Source organism: Lytechinus pictus, chromosome 3 (genome assembly GCF_037042905.1).
Source record: "Lytechinus pictus isolate F3 Inbred chromosome 3, Lp3.0, whole genome shotgun sequence".
Taxonomy (NCBI): domain Eukaryota; kingdom Metazoa; phylum Echinodermata; class Echinoidea; order Temnopleuroida; family Toxopneustidae; genus Lytechinus; species Lytechinus pictus.
The window spans coordinates 53,621,543-53,644,014 of record NC_087247.1 but is presented as its reverse complement, the minus strand read 5'-3'; the positions used below and the strand labels follow the sequence as shown (position 1 = coordinate 53,644,014).

At 34.7% G+C, this 22,472-nt stretch overlaps 1 protein-coding gene across 1 annotated transcript; it reads left to right on the top strand.

Moving 5' to 3' along the window:
- Nucleotides 1-484: 484 nt before the first annotated feature.
- Nucleotides 485-15,133, top strand: LOC129257004 (uncharacterized). Its single transcript, XM_064097365.1, has one exon. The coding sequence runs from the start codon at nucleotides 6,331-6,333 to the stop codon at nucleotides 9,742-9,744; it is 3,414 nt and encodes a 1,137-aa protein (XP_063953435.1). The 5' UTR covers nucleotides 485-6,330; the 3' UTR covers nucleotides 9,745-15,133.
- The last annotated feature ends 7,339 nt before the right edge of the window (nucleotides 15,134-22,472 follow it).

The window sequence follows — 22,472 nt, the reverse complement described above, 5'->3', positions numbered from 1 at the left end:
TATTCAATCTTCTCAATGTCCATATACTGTGCATGTATTACAATACTGATACATCCCCCCTGCCCCTTCCACCCATGACCAATGAAACATGACATCATGACACCTGAAATAATTTCCATGGTAACAGGTCAACGTGAATATCTACTAACTGTACCAGGAGAAATTACTCTACTATCTCTGTACCTCAATCAAACGCATTGCCTTAAATGATAATTTGTTTTAATTCCATGCTAAAACCTATCAGTTCAATCTGACTTAAGAGTTTATCCCTTTTTTAATAAAGCAATTTGAGGTATTTCCTCTTCATGGATTTGGGATGCCGCTTTCAATTATCACCTTCATATAGAATTCAGAGCAACAATACAGCCCCATACATTGGAAGTCATGTCAAGTTTTCAAGGTCACCCATACCAATAAAAAAAAGGGAATTCAGAACAAAATTATAGGCATGAGATTTGTAAGTTTTTTTTTTTTTTTTACTTATATGGTACAAGCAATTCTACTTTGCATGAATGCATCTCAATAAACTTTTCAATAAGAAGGCATCACCATATTCATGTTTCATTTATATTAACCTGCAATAAATGTGACTGTGCACCATGCTACTATAAACATTAAATGACCTATTGGAGAAAATAAATTAAGATACAGGCACTGGTTACATCATGGATTAATGAGTTGTAATATTACAGTTGCTAGTGTCTTAAATTGATGTTAAAATACAATTTATCCTTATTTTTTCTGATAAACAAATATATGTTGATCACATCTTTAATTTTTTTCTTATAGTATGTGTTGTAGCCTAGACGTATTTAACTGATGATGAATTCATTCTAAATAACTCCAAGATACACATTCCCCCTTCATAAATAAATAAATAAATAAACTTCAATAATAAAAATTAAGAAAAGAGAAAAGAACAAAACAATTACAGTTTATTCATAATAAAAGATTAGGATGCCTTTGAAATGACACATGCAAAACATAATTTTTTGCACATTGTGGAGAGTGTGGATGAAAAAAAATCAGATAACACAGCACTTGTAATTCGATTATACTTGATGAGTGATCACCCTTGTTACTACATAATTCCAATGTGTTATGCTCACCACAATGATCACTTTATACCACAATGTGGCAAGAATTAGAGAGGCTTTAAAGGAGAATTAAATCATTTTCAGTGAACTTCCACTCATCTCTGTCAATATGTGGTTGCACAAATGCTAACGTATTGCAACGCTACACACATCCAATTCAATATGCACACATCATGCCAGAAAAAATGTCTTTCACTAACAGTGTGACAGATAATGGTTGACTGTAAGAAGCACATGAAGTAATTGACAAAACAATAAGATAGCATGAAACATTGCAGAAAAGGGACAGAAAAAAAACTAATCTTTAAAATAAATCTTATCTCTTCTATTTTGAATGTATTCTTTTTTTTCAATGATCCAGCTACTGAACTACAGAGTAGTAATGACAAAATTCTTGTAAAGTCTACATAAAAAGTAAAATATTATTTCAGAGAATCACTCGGAATGTTTTTTTTTTCATCATAAAGCACAATATAAATTCAGAAAAAATACAATCCTTGTCCACTTATTTTAGATGTTGTCAATGAATACTACAATGACGAAATGAAATGATGATAACAAATGATTTTCATCTCTTGACTATCCTTATCATATTGTTTATATTTCTATTTTCTATGTTTTGGGTTTATGCCAAATGAAATACTGAAAATAGTAATCAATCTTGTTTGTTAAAGTTTGTTTCTAGTTCAATATCTTTAAGAAGGAAAAGCATAGGATTTCCTGAGAATTACTATATCAATTCCATCAATGTAGTCAGAGGGAGATAGGAGCAATCAGGTCAACAATCCTAATTATCTTATTAACAAGGAATGGGAATGAACTAGTCAATTTAGTCAATTATCATTGTATAATTAAGAGTAAGAATGGAAAAACCTTAATTAAATAAATGACTGATTACATTAACTCTGGGAGATAAACTGCAGGTGCATAATTAGGAATACATTTAAATACGCCTTCAGTGTTCATATTTGCCAATCATAACTCTTTTTCCTATAAATTTTTCTCCAAATTTTATGTCTCATATAGATATTGATATTGAAGTGGAAATAAAGGTTTAGATATTACAATTATATAAAGAAAAATATATCCAGGCCTCTACATTTTTTTTCATCAGTGATGAAAAAATTTGCTTTGCCGATAGAAAATACTGCTTGGCCAATTTGTTTTATTATTTTCTTTGTTTTTTCATTATTTTTTTAATGACATTACTACTCTTATTTCTAAAGGTCATACAAAATAACAATTGAGAATCCTGTACAGTAAAGAACACCCATTAAGGACGTTCCACAGTTATGTTTGTGCGCATTATGGTCTGCGCATAGTTTACACTCTGCGCGCTGACGTCACAATGGATGAACAGGTGATTGATTAGCTGCGGGTATGAGCTGATTTTTCTCATCTTCTACACTTTAACTGCAGAACCGATGCGTTATTTCATGAAGCTAAAAAATTTAATTATTCTATGGACCATTAAAAAAAAATTGTCTACAATTTCAAAATACTTTACTTTGCAGTGCTGCCAAGAATCACGAATATTACCCCGAGTTTGAATAAATGGTAGAGTGGTTTTGATTTTTTCTTCACATAGATACTAAGCATTCGGCGCATTTTTGGTGTTTTAAAAAGCACATTTGCTCTAATAAAAATGCTAATAGTTTAAAAACAAGCACATGAACCCCTATTTTTTAATGTTTGTACCTCTTGGGTATACCTTTCTCTACAACTCTGCAAATTTTAGTGAAAATGACATGGATTTTGAATAAAGTGCAGCATTTATTGTACGTTTGTAGTTTGTTACTGAAATTTTTACATTTTTTAGATTGGGATTTTGTTATCTTTTACGCCATTTGTAAGAACTGACAGTGCTGTTAAACTTAAAATTGCAAACAAATAGCAATATAAATAGATTCTCCATTCTAACGATACAATTATTAACTCTCTTGCGAAATTTGATGACTTTTTCATGTATTTTGACTGAGTAATAGAGGTTAAAACTCATTGTAGTAATCTTGGGCGGTCTAAAAATGCCAAATTCTTTTGAATGCGCAATTCTTAAGAACATCGATTTGGGTGAACTTTGAAGCTCTATAACAAAAAATCAAGCACATGGACCTATGTTAATTTTTGCATATTTCGAATATTAAGGTTATAAAGTATGCGCAAAGTTTGGTGAAAATGACATGGATTTCACTTTAACTGCGGAACGTCCTTAAAAAGTTTATTTTCAGCAAAGTAGGCCCAAGTCATTACGTTTATTTTGATTTTTTTTTTGCAATTTATAAATGGGTGTTTAAGGTTAAAAAAAACCTTCACCGAAAGTTGTGAAAATTTCATATTCTGCATCTTTAAATCCATGAAATTGTCATTTGTAACCCATATTTCGTTGGAATTGTTTTGATTTATTTGGAAACTATCAAGAAAATGAAGAATATTCAGCTCTTTCTTGACTCTGAAAAAGATCATTTTATGATGTTAAAAAAAAAAAAATCAAAACAACAAAAAAAAACCTTCAGTGAAGGGTAAACTAAATTAAGCATCAAGGCTTCACCAAAAGTGGAGTGGCTAAAATTTCACATTTTGCATCTTTAAATCCATGAAATGGCAATTTATTTTCCATATTTGTTTTGATTTAGTTGGAAACTATTAAGAATATTTACCTCTCTCGTCTTTTCTTCATCGTTTTACGATGTTACACTCGGTCAATATTTTTTCATTGTAGTCCCACATGTAGACTTTCATGGTGTTGCAACACTCACTGACAACGATTGTTGATCGTTTTACACTTGGGCAACACCATGGAAGTCTACATGTGGGACTACAATAATAAAAAACATTTACCGAGTGTAACATCATCTTAAATCAGAGTTGAGAAAGAGCTGAATATTCTTAATTTTTTGGTACTTTCCAACTAAATCAAAACAATTTCAAGGTAATATGGAAAATAGATGGCCATTTCATGGATTTGAAAGTGCAAAATGTGAAATTTTAGCCACTGTTAGTGTTTTTTTTTTTCAATTGGCGAATTGCGCAAGATAGTAGCGCATGCGCACATAGAATGTAAGATGAAGTACTTTCCTTTCCCAATAGCTGTTTTCACAAACAAAAAATTATAATTACTGGTATGAAATGAAAATATGATTTTGATCATGAGTACTCAAGTTTCGTCTTATCTTAAAAGCTTGGTGAACAGGTGAAAATCCATAGGGGTCTTTCACAAATAGTTAAGTGTGACTTAGTTATGCTTAAATGCCAAAGGGTACATGATATGTAATAACACACAATCCTATTGATTAATATGCAGTAGCCCGCATCCTCTTAGCATGATTTGGCCAATGCAGTGATGTTTTTTATGCTGCAAGCATGTAGGTCCATGCTGCAACATCTGAGAGTTTAAGTACGACTCTAAGTCATACTTAACTCTTTGTGAAACACACCGAGGTATGGTATTAGCTATAAGATTAGTCTCAAACTTGGATTTTATGCATTTAAACAATAATATGTTTGAAATGCATACAAAATCAACTTTGGGTCTAAATTTCATCCCTTATTTTTCATGAAATTTTTTTAAAAGTGACATAATTATGTAACGCTCAACTTAGAGGCGTCTAATTTCTCCGATTCTTCATGGTTTTGTGACAACACATCAACATGATTTTCCATCTCGTTTCTATAGAGTTTATATTCTATTTTTTCTGGATGATTGTGAGTGCTTATCAGCTGACAAATAGCCTCAGGAAAGGTCATTCCAATTCTCTTCACGCTCTCCTTTTCTTTCCGGTCAGGAAAAAAAGCACTTATACTTGGTCTTAATTTAGCCTTCCAAATGTACTTCTTATTTGGCAATGTTGTCTCAAGGCTCTGAATGCTCAGCTGCCTTGTCATTGACATACTTATGGGGATATTTCAAGTTTTCTGCTAAGAATGAATCCATATTTTGTGTGCCAACAATTGCTCATATAGAAATTCTGTATATAATGTCAAAAATAAAACACAATACTATTCCTAATCATTATTTCCCAGTTGTTTTAAACCGAACCCTGACGTGCAACTATCTTTCTTATTTACATCTGGTTTCATGAAACTTTCAGTGTTATTTCTATTTAATTTCACTTCTATTTATTCACATCAACTTTATGATGGAGTGGACTTGACCTTTAAGAAAGGAGCAATTGCCATAAAATCAAATGTTCAGTCAAGGTGCATAATATAATATGCATTCATACTGGATTTCAAATTTGACGCAGACTGCTAAGGAGTGGCCATCCTGCAAACAAAAAAAAGACATCAAACATGCAACAAAGACATGCAAACATGTTTGACAAATGAATTAAAACTATAAAATATTATAATGAAGTAACAGTTGATTCAATAAACAATATGAACTTTACTAACTTTTAAGATGAAATGAAATGACGCTGGATAAGTATCAATCAGAATAAACTGGATTTTAGTGAGATAATGATTTCAGCTCCATGGCTTTAAGGACGAGAACGGCAAATCTTGGCCTCCACATCCTGCTTATGAATGTCTCTATAGGCCTCTAACTTAAGTTTTTTTAATTTCTTATATGGTTTGACTTTGAGTGTCAGTAAATGTAGTGAGTCATAATGCAGTATCCCTCACATCAGGAACTATGACTATTTAACTTATAGTGATGGGCCCTTAGCCACAGCAGGTGATACAATTCTTAATATAAAGTACTGCTATAATTTGATAAAACTATGTAATTTGATTGGCCAAGAGTAAATTTTAATGCATATTTCTAGAATTTGATAAATGATAATTTCCATAAAGGAGAGTCCAGTTCAAGATACAATTCATGGGCAACAAAAAGTTTAAGAAATGTTGCAGCAATATTTTTGGCCACTAATATAATCTAAATGTGATGAAATACATTATGTTGAAATCAAATTTATTCTCATGCACACTGCAGAAAAGCATATTTTCAAGTTCTTAAGCAAAAATGAAATATTGAATAAAACCCCCAAAATTAGTACCACAAAACAAATAATACCCATTTTTATATTAGATAAAGCAGAAATGATTCATTTTCATTCATTATTTTTATTTTTCTTTATTTGTTTACAGAAACTTGGCTAGTGAAGAGAAATAGTCATCAAGCCATGAAGAATGAAAACCGTCATTGACAGCACAACTTCACATATATAGAGAGTGGATGTGAGATCAGTACAGCATATGAGGACTTATCAGTTATGATCTATGTGAATACACCATGAATAGGATCAGTTTGAATATTCTGCTTGCAGCTGGTATCATCACTAGTCTTCTGAGCTGTGTCCTCTGCCAGGGCTGGAGACCAGCTTGTCCAAAGCCATGTCGCTGTTCATTAGATCGTAGCCCTCAACAGACTTATAGCCTTGGACCAGGAGCTTACAAGCAGGTCGACTGTCGCTATGGAAACCTATTCAATATACCCCCAAACCTTCCACCAGATACTCAAGTGTTACTTCTCTCCAACAATTTTATAAATGTGATTACTCCCCTTGAGTTGGAGCAGGTTCCCCACCTGAAAAAGCTGGACCTGTCCCACAATTACATCACAGATATTGCACCAGAGACTTTCAAATTCAATGCAGATTTAAAGATGTTAAATCTTGGATGGAACCAGATTGTTGTGATAGCTAACAGTGCATTTGATGGATTAAGCGCCCTCTCTAGACTTTTGCTGTCATCTAACCAGCTTGTTGATGTTCCAAATGCTATACAGAATTTAATATCTTTAGTATTATTGGAGCTTTCTCGCAACCAGATTGTGACAGTAAATCAGAATTCATTTGCAGGTCTCGGACAATTGCAATTCTTAAATCTTCGAAGCAACCAACTAGAAACTGTTGCTCCACTCACTTTTAATGACTTAAGATCACTAGTCAATCTTCATCTGACAGCAAACAAATTGAAGGTCTTGCCTGCCAATGTGTTCAGAAACTTGAACAACTTGGCTGACATTTCACTCGGTATGAATGACCTTGAGCAGATTCCTCCATACATCTTCTATGGATTAAGATCTGTGAGACATATTGACCTTCATAACAACAAGCTAACTCATCTTCCATCCACTCTTTTTCAAGGAATGGCAGCACTGCAGGAGATTGACCTTAATGGAAACAATATTTTAAGAGTTCCTCCAACCCTTTTCAGAGGCCTTGTAAATCTCCGTTCAATTGAATTCACTGGCAATGATCTCCTTGAACCCTTACCTGTAAGTCTATTATATGGTCTTCAATCTCTCCAAAGTGTCGAACTCCACCTGGTGCAGAATATTCCAACAGCAATGTTCAGGTCTGTACCGCAACTCACCATTTTAGAAATTACAGAAAGCGATATACCCGTCCTGCCATATCAAATATTTCAAAACTTGCCAAATTTACAGACTCTTATTCTTCGAGATAATGGCATAGGAATTATTCCATCAGGTACGCTAAATGGACTAACAAGTCTAAGAAGTTTAGATCTGTCACTAAATGCACTTACATCCCTAAATGAAACAACATTTGGTGCCATGTACTCTATTAGAGAACTATTCTTACAGGATAACCTGATCACTTCTGTCTCGCGTGGAGCATTCAGTAGTATGACACAGCTGCAGACCCTGAGGCTTGATGTTAACATTTTAAGAGAGTTGCGCGCTGATGCAATGCCTGAGAATGCTGCACTCAAGACACTGCAGTTAGCTGATAACCCATTGGAGCGTGTTGATGGTGCAATGTTTTCAAGACTCCCCAATCTAGCTCATATGACCATGGATAGCAGAAGATTAATCTGTGATTGTCACATGTCAGAATTTGCTAAATGGATGCAGAGGAATCAAAACACAATTGATACAACTAGTGAGCTTGTTTGTGGAACACCATCTGGATTCAGGAACAGACCTCTATTGAATCTCATCTCAAATCCTCGAAATCCATTTCGGTGTGCATATCCAGCTATTACCACATTGCCCAAGACACAACATAAAGCAGTGTCAACTGGAGCTACATTCACTCTCCCATGTAAATTAACTGCCCAGGCAGCTGCAAGGACAAGGTGGCAACTCCCAAATCGTCCAGGTATCTCAGTTCCATCTTACCGACAGGAGGCCACTTATGATCCTATTGGTCATTTGAAAGTCAATGGTGATGGCTCTCTAGTGGTATACAATGCAAGTGCTGAAGACAGTGGGTTGTATCACTGCAACACCAGGAATTCTATGGGCTCTGACAATATTACTTACGCTGTCGCCGTTCTTGCACCAAATGCTCCAACAGCACCCGGTATTCTCCCAAAGATTCCTCCTGTAGAATCTACAGCACAAGGAAATACAACATTCTCAATTCCAAAGCCACAACAACCCACTCGTGGCATGCCACCTACTAGGAGAACCCATATTGGACCAGTTCAACCAACAATTACCTCTCAAAGAAATGATACTGCAAATGTTCATCCTCCATTTGGGGCAACTGTTAAGGCAATGGGTCCAGGTCAAGGAGCTCAAAAAACAACCCTGCACCCACTGACTGTCAATTCAAAAACAGGAGAGCCTAAAATGGCTGACAGAACATTGGTCCCAACCTTTGCATCTTGGACAACAAGAAGTCCAGGACAAAAAGTCCCATGGGGAACTGCAATGCCTCCACTGTTTGAAGGGTCCACAGATACACCTTTAGGAACGATTGTCCCAAACTTGAAATGTTTCCCAAATCCCTGTCAAAATGGAGGTACATGCAATATGGTACCAAATGAAAGTATTGAGTCAGAAAGTGAAAACTTGAGCTCTGAAAAGTCATTGTTTGCTGTCTTCAATGATGCATTCCGATCAAGAAAGCCTAGATCTGCAGAAAATGCAATGAAAAAAGCATTAGCTCCAAGCAGACAAATCCGCTGCTCATGTCTGAAAAAGTATGGAGGGCCCTTATGCCAAATCCTTAAGCCGGGTAACCCTACCAAAGTAGCCGTTGTGGAATCTACCAATGATGTGATTACTCTCAGTTGGTCACAAGCTGTCAAGGGTGAAGTTGCTGGTTACAGGGTATTCTACAGCCTCGTTGGGGATCGCACAGTAGTAAAGAGTATTCCGATTCATCCAGATGTTAACCTCTTCTCTATGAACAAGCTCAAAAAGGATTCCACATATCGCATCTGTGTGATAGCATTCAACAAAGGGGGTGAAAGCTCTATTGGAGAGGAAAATTGCATTTGGGCAGAAACAGTTACACAAAACAGGAGCACTAGTCCAATATTTAGCACTCAGTTCATTGCTATTGCAGCTGGGATTGTCTCGCTGTTTGCTGTAGCTTTGTTTAGTGCTTATTGTTATCTGCGGACAAAGAAAAAGCGAGACAGCTTTGAAGAAGCAGTGGTTGTGCAAAGACCAGCACCGAGGCCAGCATCAGCAGCTGCAGAAGTGTTTAGAAGAAGCCTTAGGAGGCCAATGGGTTCATACTATTCCAATATGGATGACTTAATGCTCATAGACATGAATCAACAAACAAACAGGCAAATGTACATGAATCCATTTGATGCACGGCATTCTGCAATGCTTCATGACATGGAGTCCAGAAGACCAACACAGAGTCAAAGTGCTCCGAAAATTTTTACAAAACCGAATCAAAGACGAACTCTTCGCATTCAAGAGGATACTGTCTTATGATAAGCAGACAGATTTACAGTCCTATGAGCCTTTTTTCTCAAAAAAGAACAACTTAACTTGTTTTATGTATTCATGCATTGATGTTTGTGTCTGTGAATTACTTGTCAGATGATCTAACATATTAATTGTGAGAAGTAAATTTATGATTAATAGTGTATAATTCTTATATTCACTATCAATTCATTCACAGAAGTTAAGTACAAAGTACACTGGAATCCAGTTTGTACTATCATTGTTTGTACAGACACTGTTTAAAGCTAAGTTCGACTGCTGGTATAAAAATCTTATTTCGAAAGGAAATGATTATAATCAATCCTTCAGAGGTCATCATAAGCCAAAATTCTTTAGAACAATAAAATCTCATTAAAACAACTCAGGCTTGTTTGAAATTATATTCAATTCACTACATGGTTTTCTTGGTGTTGCTAACACGGGAAACAACATGTGGGACAACACTATAAACTAACGGGCATTTTTCAATAATTTGTTTGATCTTCATTTTGCTCGTCATTCTGAAATTATCTATTATCATTTCGCAGATATCATTTATTTATTTCATATATAATTCTGTGTAAATTTTGTTCAATTCTGTGAACATTTTATTGTCTGTTGTTACCGTTACCAGCACCAGAGTTTACCTTTAATTTTGAGAGACATTGAAGTGAGCATGTTATCTTTTTTAAAACTTGATAGACACATACTACTATTTAACAAAACAATTACTTCCATACACCTTTCCACTGTTCTCAATACTGTTGACAATATTGCTACAATATGTCTGCTAAAACAAAGTATAGTGCTAAAATGTGTAATGGTTTATTGTTATCATTAGTGTTACAAGGATCAAAAATAAATTAAAAAAGTGTCAGGGGCAATATTTCATTTAGCCCATCATAAAAAGATTTTTAAAATCATTGCAGATGATTGGCTGTAAGAAGATTTGTCAAGATTTGTGTAAGTGGTTGATAATGGTATCAAGTTTATGAAACAAGGCCCTAGCAGATCAAATAGTGTTAGTCCAAGGTATTGACAAGATATACCAAATGCACGATAAAAGACCAAGGGAATAAAATTGATGTATAATGTCAAGTATAACGAGTTTTGAACATGATTGCAGCCATGCCAAAACACAGATGCCTTAAAAATAACTTCCCTGACTCAACATTTGGCTGGGGTGCACATCCTGCTGAGAGGTGAGTGAAGACTCCCCTGAAACCACATCTCTCTCAGGGTTTCCCTCATCTCTTCTTCCTGTGTATAAATGGATCACAACAGAATTACCTGGGCCCTACAAATGCTCCCTTGCTTTCCTCTCAGGAAAGAAATCAAATCAGAAGGGAGGTTAACTTATCAAAGGAAAAAGAACAATGGAATAAAACAGGTTTAGGAAAAGAAAACTGTAGAATTGATTTCAGCTAATAGCTTCTTCTCTTCTTCCTTATTATTTTTCCTTTGCATTCTCCTCCTTTTTCTTATGATGCTCATTATTAGCATTATCTATATACACTTTTATCCATCTTCTATTATTCAGAACCCACCAGTTCAAAGATAGGCAAAACCTATCAAGCAAATTGCTGATGCTAATACTACTACTATCACTACTACTACTACTACTACTACTGCTGCTGCTGCTGCTACTACTACTTCTACTACCACTACTACTACTACTACTACTACATGTACTACTACTACTACTTATACTACTACTTCGACTACTACTACTACTACTAATAATAATATTATACTTCTTCTTCCTCTACTACTACTTCTGCTACTTTTACTACTACTTTTACTACTAATACTACTAATACTAATAAAACTACTACTGGTGGCATTTCCCACGTTTTCGACAGGCATCGACTTTGCAAGACTTAAAAAAAAAATTTGAAGTGTCTCTGACAAACTTGAAAATATCTAGTTTACATTATCTGCTTATCAATAATTAAATAATGCAGTTTTTGCTTAATCAACCTTTAAATGCTGAAGTGCTTCCTGCAGACACAAAGTGTCCTGAAAATCCCCATCATATTTTGAAATTCAAACAAACTCTCTCGTATTTTATCTGATCAAAGAAATTTTTTAAACAGAAATACTCGACTTCCTCTACATATATCAATCTAAAAGACAATACAAAATCATAGGCGACCGAGAGTCTTCATCTCAAGCTGCATCAAATTAATCCTCTGATAATGTTTCATTCATTTGATAGATATAACAGATCTTGGGTATGGAAATCAAGTCTATTCTAATGATATTCTATGAACTTCCTTATCAAGATGTTCCTTGATCAATATGATTAATAATGGGATAGGAATTCTTTCACTCTCCAAGGAGTTCAATTTGACTAAAAAGCAACTCATGAATTTCTATTTATGAATGGAACCCTACATGTTTATATATTCCATATAAAGTTGACTGTGTCCCCTTTCAGTGATTCTTTGTTTCTTGTACGTGCTAAAATAGTCTGTATATAACAGTTAAATTTGCTTTCAGCCATTCATAGCAGACAGCACTTATGTTTTACACAGACCCTTTCAAAAAAATCAACCCAAGAGGGAGCGAACTGTCATGGTAAAAGTAAATGCCTACATCTGGCCAACGGAAAGCACTAGCTAAGTTCAGTTATGCATGCATGCTATTTGGCCATGCAAAGAATTTTGGACTGGATTTTGATAGCACTGTTCCCATTCAGTAATTTTCCAGGCTCCACCTGGTGCTTGTAAAAACAGCATCAAATGAGCATTGATATCTTTTTTTGCCCCTACACTTTCAGTTATTAAAAATTTTGTGATTTTGGGCAGGCCAGGTGCAAAGCAAGCATTGACCAGCAAATTGCTCAATGGGGTGTTAGTGTGCATAGCAAGCAAAGTATCTTTGAATAAGTGTTATACTTTGGAATAATGCAAAATGGCTCATATAAAGTGCGATCCATCTGAAGAAATGAGCTATAACTGCAACAGCCATACCAGGAAAAGAAGGCACTTGTGTTAGAAAAAGAGCAACACATATAACGTGCAAGTTTTTCATTATCTTTATTCGGGAAAAAAGAAGGGAGCAGAGACTAGCTGCTGTAAGTAAAAAAAAGAGTGATGATACATGTCTGTGTCATTTACAAATGTTAAACAAACACAATTATTTCAAAGCTAAACCTTGAACAACTGTTTGATTTGGCAAAGTGCCTCAATGAGGATTCTATATTCTGAATATTTTCTTTAATTTCCATTATTCTTAAACAAAAGAGAGAGAATGGGAGAATGACTATGTGTCACATGCCATGTAAGGAACATCATGTATATTTAGACTGCGTTAATCAAGAGATGACATGTCTGGAAACAGTGAACAGGATGTGTAGGAACTTCAAGAATTTTTCAAGAAGGGCTTAAGAGTCGATCAATGGACAAATTCAAGGATACATAGATTTTTCATATACATGGTACCAGAATCAGCAAGAGGGTGATTTTGTCCATTATTTTTAAAAATGAGAGCTTCTGAAATGTCCATGTATGTTTATATGATGGTAAATTACTATTTTCTTCATAAAGGAATATTACATCAATTATCAAAATTTTCATACAGATATAAATGATTTAGAACTGTCTCTTTTTTCAGGTGAATACTGAAATTAAATATAGATTTAAAAAAATGAATCATCTTGAAATAGCTAGGAGTAATTAATCTCTTTGGAGTTTAGATCTCATGAAAAATACTATATAAGACTAAGTTAATATTATTATTAAAATTAGGAAAGTGAATCCCTCCAAAAGATTTATAGTTATAACAATGATATATCATACAATGTTCTAAGGCGAACATTTTGTATGAAATTGTTTTAACGAAAAAAGCCTACAATTTAAGACCTATATCATGTGATAAAGCTTCCTTTCACTTCATTGTTAAATTCAAGAATTACACACAAAAGGCACAAATTGCAGATCCTCATCAAACCTTTAAGAGTGGAATTCAACATATGAGGCCCATAAGCCAGACTGCCAACAAGAAATTTCCTTGAAGATATTTTTAAAACCTTAGTCCGTCTTGACATTGGACTTGATTAAGGGGATAGTTATATGGTGTGTGGGAAAGGGCAATGATTTAAAAACCTATTAATTGCTTTCAAACTAAAAAAAATCTTAAAGATTTAAAAACATACTGATTGCTTTTTAAACTATAAAATTTCATAAATTGTTTTCTAATACCATGGTCACATTTGCTCTACGGCGGCCGTACGCCGAGTCGAAAACAGCCGTTTCAACATTTTTTGTACCAACTAGATAATTATAGGTGGTTTGAATTAAAATTAATAAAACGGCTGTTGTCGACTCGCCGTACGGCCGCCGTAGAGCAAATGTGACCAAGGTATAACAGTCATTTTCTTGTGTGTTTTTTTTCTTATTAAGTAAATTTCATCTCTGGATAAGAAGTGATCAGTGCATTTATCACTCGTTATTATTTGCTTTAAGCTACGAAAACTAATTGGGAAAATGGAAATTTGCTCCAGAATTGCTTTTAATGGCCCATTTTTGCTCAGCAACATATGGAAGGTTCAAACCAGAATAATTTATTATCAAATAAGATGCCAAAGAAGTCTTGTCAAAAATTTGTAAACTGGGACAACTATTTAATCATAGATTCAGGGAGGATGCAAAATATCAAGCATGCTCTTTGCCTTGAATAAGGGACATAACTGTTCTCTCAGTTCGCCAATTTTTGACAGAGTCCTACATGTCCTTTGAAGGGCATTGGAAAATAAAGTCTTCTGTTCTTCTCTGGACATCAATGAGTGAAGGCTCCCAAATAAAAGGATACAAGAAAGTACCCTCTCCCAACATCACCCCATTTCATCAATACTTTTCAAACAAAGTTTTGGTGAACTGAGACAGCAATTTCGTTATACCACCCCCCCCCCCAAAAAAAAAAAGAAGCTAAACAAACCTCTAGAATTTCTGAATATGTATATTTCATGAGATGGCTCTTTTTTATTACTTTGGTTGATATGACTTTTTTACATGATTCAGCTTGTAAATAATGAAGCGTGTATACATGGCTACAACATGATGAAAATACATTAATGCATATAATACATGTATGATCTGATATTAGGCAAGCATCTTATTACACATTTTATATGATCAAGGTGTTCAATCTTTGCTCATGTATTAAATATTTTTGTACCTAAAAGCACAATGTACATGGTTACAACATATACCTTGAAATAATAAGGTGATATGCTGTTCACGTTTCTGTATGTAAATATTGTAATGTATGCATAATGCTACTCTCTCAATGTATGTTACAAGTGAATATGTAATCTATATATGGCATTGTTTACTGCCATTTTCTTCATGCTGGCATATTTTGATTAAATACAGATTGTATCTAAAAACACCAATCCATATTATTAATTTTGTTTATTTTATTTTTTATGTTTTAACATGTTTTCGACCCAGAATTTAGGTAATGGAGGAGGGTGCACAATGTCTTTCAACTAGAATTAAGATGTACATGTACTTATAGCTGAAAAATCAGAGGAGTCTTGCATGGTGTGATTTGCAAATTACTCTCTTAAAATAAATATCACAAGTTACTAGATTACCTGTATCTCATTGGCAGAAAATCATTGACTAGACTTTTCATGTAATTCTACCATATTATATTTTTAATATCTTTTCAGATAATTGATTTAAAAACACCAATGAGTATAGAAAAGATATATGAAATTCATAATCAATATACAAGCATGGACACAAAAAATATTGCAGTGATGTAATCACAGGAATTGAAATACACTTACCCCCAAAACACTTAATATCTTGATATTTATTACAAAGTAAATCTTATCTAGTTTCCTATTCAGAGGTAGAGAAATGAGTATTATTTAGCTTGAGCTGTTGTTTCTGTGCTTAATTCATTTAAGGAATAACCCAACTGATTTACCTTACCTGGGTTGAGTGAATGTGAATACGTTTCTTGCTATTAAGCTCCATGCCCAAGATTTGAGCCAACAAAATTCTGTTTTAAAGGCAACAGTCAGAAGCATCAGACCTTGATGCTTCTAAATTAAGTTTGAAAAAAAGGGGCAATCACTTTGTTTGCTTGGATATATCTGGCTCCATTCTGATGTATGGAAAGGGATTATACTATCAGGGTTCAAACATGGAGCTATTACAGAAGGTGGACTGGCTCTATCGAACGCTTTGCCCCATGCGCGGCACCGTTAATTCCCTCACAGCAGGGTGGTCCATCACGGCACTTTCACACTTACAGGCGCAGGCCGCCCGTGAATCAGACCTAAATCATATAGGGAAAGTTAATCGAATGCAATTTAAAATGCCGTCATTCGGACCCAAGGGGAAATATTAACATGAATATAATTTACAGATCATAATCAACGAAATATCATAAAAGTTAGGTCTAGATCTATCTCTTCAAATGCGTAAATTCTAATATTTTTCCGAAACGGTCCAGAGCTGAGGCCTGTACTGTGTGAATGAGCTGAGCGCACGCGCTCGGAGCTCCGGCATCACACTCACCTTCAACTTACACAAAAAGGAGTACGTGGGGCACCGGAGGATACTTGACGATGCAACAATCGCCGTAGAAATGCCCCGTAGATTCGTCGTTATATTTTCAAGGTGAACACGACCGAACAAATAAACTTACCATTGAAATCAAGTTTGATGTATGCTTTTTCCCCTCATTGTAATGTTTAAGACAGGAGCGCACAGGAATAGGTTTAAATAAAGCAAGAGAGACAGACATACATAAATGACTAATATCCAACTTTCTCCGTACGTACTGTGGCTGGGTTGAGTCATTGTAACGTATTTGGTATGTATGCAAAGGGGATCAGCTAAGAAGTTATACCATACATCAAAGACGTACATGACGGATCCGTACGAAGAGATATGGATGTTGGAATAACAGCAAGTCGAGTTTCGATTTTGAAAAACACCAGAGCTCAAAGGGAAGTTATGTGGAAGAACGTTGTTTACGGCGGTGCATCGCAGGGAACTTAAAATAATCACTGACCACAGATTTTACGAGCGGGCTTATCGCGTTAAACGTAAGCGGGCTCTTACTTTCGCCTGGCGGCTCGCCGATTAATATTAGATATCGTTCCTTCGCCAGAGGGAAGCGATAACAAAGGATTAACAGAGGAATTGGAAGAAGGATTTCCTTCTGTGTATAATAGCTCCATGGTTCAAATTTTGCAAACATAATTCTCATGGATTTTTTTTTCATGTGATCTCATGGACCTCACACATGAATTTTAGGCACAGTAGGGGAAGGCGGGGTAAGTTGAGCATAGGGGCAAGTTGAGCCACCACCCCCAGGCCAATAATGAATGAGTCAGACATTGTGGTGGTGTCATGTATTGATAACCCATTACATAACCCTTAACCCCACCACATTGTTTTCAACTTTGAATCAAAAAGTACTTTTTTAGAGGGAAAAATACAAATTTCAGCCAAAAAAGTAAAAAAGGGTGTGAAATAGATCAGTGCTTTTTACCCACACACGTCTTTAAATATAATAAAGAAATAAGAACATTATTGTTAGTCCAAGTATGGATTCTCATTCTTGTCATAGTCTTTAAACATGATGGATGCATAAGAAATGTGTGGATGTGAAAATATCGCATTAAGTTCGGACTGGGGTGTTTTGAGCCAGCCAACATGGGGCAAGTTGAGCCATGGTGATTCTTATGGTAATGTATAATGATTAAAAAACTTTAAAAGCCATTGATATGCAGCCAGAAAGGAGTAAATTCACATGACAGTTCTTTTTCTTTTAGAGGATGTTATTATTTACAGAGAATTATCAAGTGAAAAGGCTTTAAATGAAAAATTGACATGCCAGTTGTTCCCGCATACATTTTGTACATAGTTTTTGTGGCTCAACTTACCCCAGAATGTGGCACAACTTACCCCACAGATGGGGCAAGTTGAGCCATATGACATCGTTTTTTTCAAAGGTCACAGTGACTTTCAGTGTGGGGGAAGAAAGTTATATATAGGTGAAAAATATTTCCCAAGAGTCAAATTAAAAGGCAAGGTACTTATTTTTTACAATATTATTAGTCATATCAATTCTAACATGCAAAATGCAAAAAGTGTCACAACTTACCCGCCTTCCCCTATATGTTCAAGTAATTTTACATGTCACCCTGATATACAGCAAAAGCTGAATTGTATGGATTCATCATTAAATTAAATCAAATTTAGACACTTCCTTTTAGCCCCATGATCAGTTTCTCTTATCAGACATTCCATCAATTCTAGTTCCTTCCTAAAACAGCCCTAATTTAGTTACACTTCAATTTTTTCCTTATTTTTACCCCAATCCAAAATACCTCAAATCCATAAAATCAAAGAGCGTATAAGAAGTTAATGTTACAAGCTACTGAAATACTATTCAGGATTTGATTGGCTGAATGTAAGTTAGTCATGACATTATAACATTTGTTATTAATGATAGCAAAATTTATTAAATTTAAGGCCCTGGAAATAGCACATCTTCTTAACATGATATCTATACTGAACAAAGATTTAAAGGGTAGCATAGCAGTAAAAGTGATATGGACAAATTTGAGATTTTCACAACATGAGAATCATCTTAAGATATTTAACATTTTCTTTTTACAGCATCACTCAAAATAACTTCTCTCTGTTGTTTTTTTTTACTTCAAAGGCATTAAATGATATTAAACCACAGTAAAACCATTCATTTAATCTGAAATAAGTCCCACACTTTCTTTAGTTCACTATCAAGAATCAGCTTAATAAAATGTCTGTATCACTACCCCCTCAAAAAATACATAAATAAATGAATAAATAGATAGCTCTATAGATAGATAGATAAACAAGCAAATAAATAATAAATAAAATAAAATTACAATTGGTTCACAAGTACTTTACTTCACAAGCCTTTAAGAGTAACTTGTGTTAATACCAGGAGTTAGTTTGACATAACAGGTGAAAGAGAATCTGTCATAGATATAAGACAGATTTCCCCCTGCCCTAATCCACCAGAAGATTAAGTCCCACAGATCAGCTAATCGCTATTAATCTCAACATCAAACTTGCTTACCACAGACTCGCATTAGTCATGATCCATTCTTATTTCCTCTGAGCCCTGCAATGTCTCTGTAGACATTATAACTGATTTTCTTTGGGTGGAAAGGTTTTAGGATCCAGAAATAAATAAAAAAGAAACTGCAAAAAAAATGTTTAAGTTTGAGAATACTTTTAAAAGATATAAAAGCAGAGTTGACAACGAAGCGTAAACACTTAACTGTTAGAATTCTGTTAAGTTCTGCAGCGGAATAACTCAGAGTTGCAAACAAAACAAAATGGTTGCCCTCATGCAAAGAGATTACATAAAGCGAATGAGTTCAACAATAAAATTTAGAAAAACCTGCTTGGTACTCCTATTTCTATAGTTTTACTTGGTTGATTAAAGGTCTGAAATATAGTGTACAAATAGCGAATAGGCACCATTGCACGAATAAGAATATTCGCTATTTGTGTTGAACAACACCTCAGAATTTAGCAAAAATATGAAAAAAAACAAAGAGTTTTTCCCTATAGTAATCTATGAAAAGGAAGCAAAAATACTGAAAGCGAAAAGCAAAATCCCACAAGCGCACATGACCTTGGGCAGCTTTGCGCATTTAGCCAGCAGGCTTATACGCGTATTGCACCTTCATTTTTACTGAGCGCAATGAATAAAATCGTATTGTGACGTCACCTCCTAAAGCCGTTCAACGGTACATTTTGGATGGCACGACTTGTGTGCAACAGTACGAATGTTTGACATTCAGCCTCCCATTTGCTCGCGTACAACAAGCTAAATAGGCGTTGTACAATATCAAGTGACCATTTTGATATTACAGATCTAGAGTTTAAGGAAATATAGGTCTTAACATGGTTAATCTTTGGTGATATAGAATTTCAAATCATTTTTCGTTATTTCACCAAGACACCATTTTCCATAAAAAAATCACCAGCGGTCACTGGTAAAAAAGAACATTGTTATGACTCATCACTAGACATGACCTAGTGCTTGAAACCTCAAACTTCTGAATCTGCTTGTAACTTCCACATGTAGCTGGATTGCAGGCACATGCCATGTAATGCCCAGTTCGGTATTAGTAGGATAGAGGGCAGCAGAGCATATCAAATTAATTCTGCTCATAAAGTCTTAGTATCATTCATCAACAGGGGGGGGAAAAAAATTGTTGGAAAAAGTTGTATGGTTATGCCTGGTACTACCTGAGTAAGATTCTGTTTTGAATAGTTAAATATCTCTAAATACCAACTATAATAATTTATTCTCCAAAATTTTTCATCTTTGCAGCTTCTTGCAATTCTTGCAATTATTGTTTTCAGAAGGATTTCTATGTAAATTAAGATGTATCTTTTTAAAGAAACATCATAGGTTCATTAATAAGACATGGATTTAGTAAGAATGGGAATCATTTTTAAAATTTTGATTCAAAATAAAAATATTTTTTTTTAAAGATGAAAGAACAACTCTTGATTTATACAGAAAATTGTAAGTTTCAAGGACCAATGATACTGGAGATATAATGGGGCACATGAGACTCGAGAAGAGGTTCAAAGCAGGTAAAATGGCACCTCAGTGTTGTATGAATGATGTACAGTGCCGGCCGCAGGAAACGTCACGCCCGAGCACGCAAACACCCTAGGGGGCTTTTGCGTCTAACCGAGGGTATTCAAGGGGAGCCCCCTAGGGTGTTTAGCCGCGCCCGCAGTTTCCTGCGTGCTATATAATATTGGCCGTGCCCGCACTTATCCTCGGGTACCCTAGGGTACGTACATTGCATTATGTTTACATGTGCATGTACTTTGGTTATGTTGTGATAGACCATTATATTTTTAAACTAGCGTGATCAGAATCTATTCTAGATTTTTTTTTTTTTAGATGTTGTTTGTTTTGTTTTCTTTCATTTTTTCATTTCTGTTTTCCCTTTTAATTATTTTCCCTTATTCCCTCTTTCCTTTCTTCCTTCCTTCATGTTTTCTTCTGTCTTTGTTTCTTTCAAATAATGAAGGAATTCTTTTTCTTTCTTTCTTTCTTTCTTTCTCTTTTCCTCCATTTTTCTTACTGTTCTCTTTTCTCTCCTTATGTTTTTTCTTTCACACATTTATTCATCTTCCCTTCCTTTATTTTAATTCTTTCTTTCTTTATTCATTTCAAGTAATGACGGAAACTGTTATCTGTCTTTTATTCTTTCTTTCATCCTTTTATTCAAACTTTTTTCCTTTTAATTTTTCCTTATTTTTTTCTTTCCTCTCAATTCATTTCTTTTTTCCTCATTTTTTGTTCTCTTTTGTTTCTTCCGCTCACCCTCCCTCCCCCTTTCTTAATATATTTTGTTAACAAGTCTAACATTGTGTAGCCTTTTTGTTGATTGTTTGGCCTGGCTCGGTCGATCCGATGGTACATAGTGCTTTGTCGATTGTCCCGTATTTAATTTTGTGAAATCTGGTAACCCTTGCTGGAACATCGAATTTATTGTTTTTCATTTACCGCAATAAATCTAATCAATTAATCTAATGTGATGCATTAGGTAAACTTTTTTTCCTTACGCCTTACGTGGGAGGCATACATGTATCATACAAACTTGTTTAAAAAAATTGGACACAATTGTGATTTAATGTCATGGAGATCAATTCTTTATCTTTTGTGATAAGTTTTTTTTCCTTTCTCCATACGTACCCATTCCTCTCCCTTCAGCGTGAACTTTACACCTAATCCCATCTCCTTATTATGAACAGTGTAAGAACTAGAAAACATTTGAAACATTCTTCCTTGAGTTTTAACGGGGTGCACAGGGTGGAATCAGGAAAGAAGAAAGAAAGGCATATCAACAACAAAAAATAGTTAAAATAGACAAAAGACATTAATAAGCAGACTTGATTTTTTTTGTAAATCAAAATTGACAAGTTATTAACAGAGTGAATGTTAACAAACATTAATGACAAACTTAAAATAAAACAGAATTATGAATATCAAGGGCATTTGCGAATTATCATCATGTTAAAACAAACGTGCGGTCAATATTGGGATCGTCAATTCGTTGACATGGTTGATAAAACCCTAATAAAGGGAATGAAAGGTACGTGAAAACGAATACTAGTATAACCAAGATCTTACAAAGTAGACGTGCAAAAAGCGAACACCAGCAAAACTGGTTGTGCTCATCGATTTGTTATTTGGTTCTTTTGTTATTGTCAACAGTCTGGTAGAGTCTTGCTCCCCGCCCACACCTTTGATCTCCTTTGATCACATCCGCTTCCCAATTTATGACAGGATGTTCATAGAAATGGGGGGGGGGGGATTAATTTGTTGATGCGTTAACAACAATAAATGAGGATGTTCTGTTCATTTCGGTTCAAATCGGGTCTCTAAAACCCTCACCCTATAAAAAGTATAAATTTACCTAAATGTAACAGATGGAACAGATTTATCTTTTTGCTAAAACATCTGATTACATTACCTGCACTCTATTGCGGTTTTTAAGTTACATTGGTAGATATTCGAATTGGGAAGAGATGAAAGTGGTGGAAATAATAAATGAGAAGAAGGAAGAAATATACTTTGTTATATGAATTGGAAATGATAAAACCAAGTCACAACTTGGTATAATACAGAATTCAGTGTTATATGGCAGCTAAAAATAATAATACATGACATTTGTA

Bases quoted from the DNA above. Each gene is read 5' to 3' on its own strand.
- LOC129257004 (XM_064097365.1), top strand. From the start codon at position 6,331: ATGAATAGGATCAGTTTGAATATTCTGCTTGCAGCTGGTATCATCACT.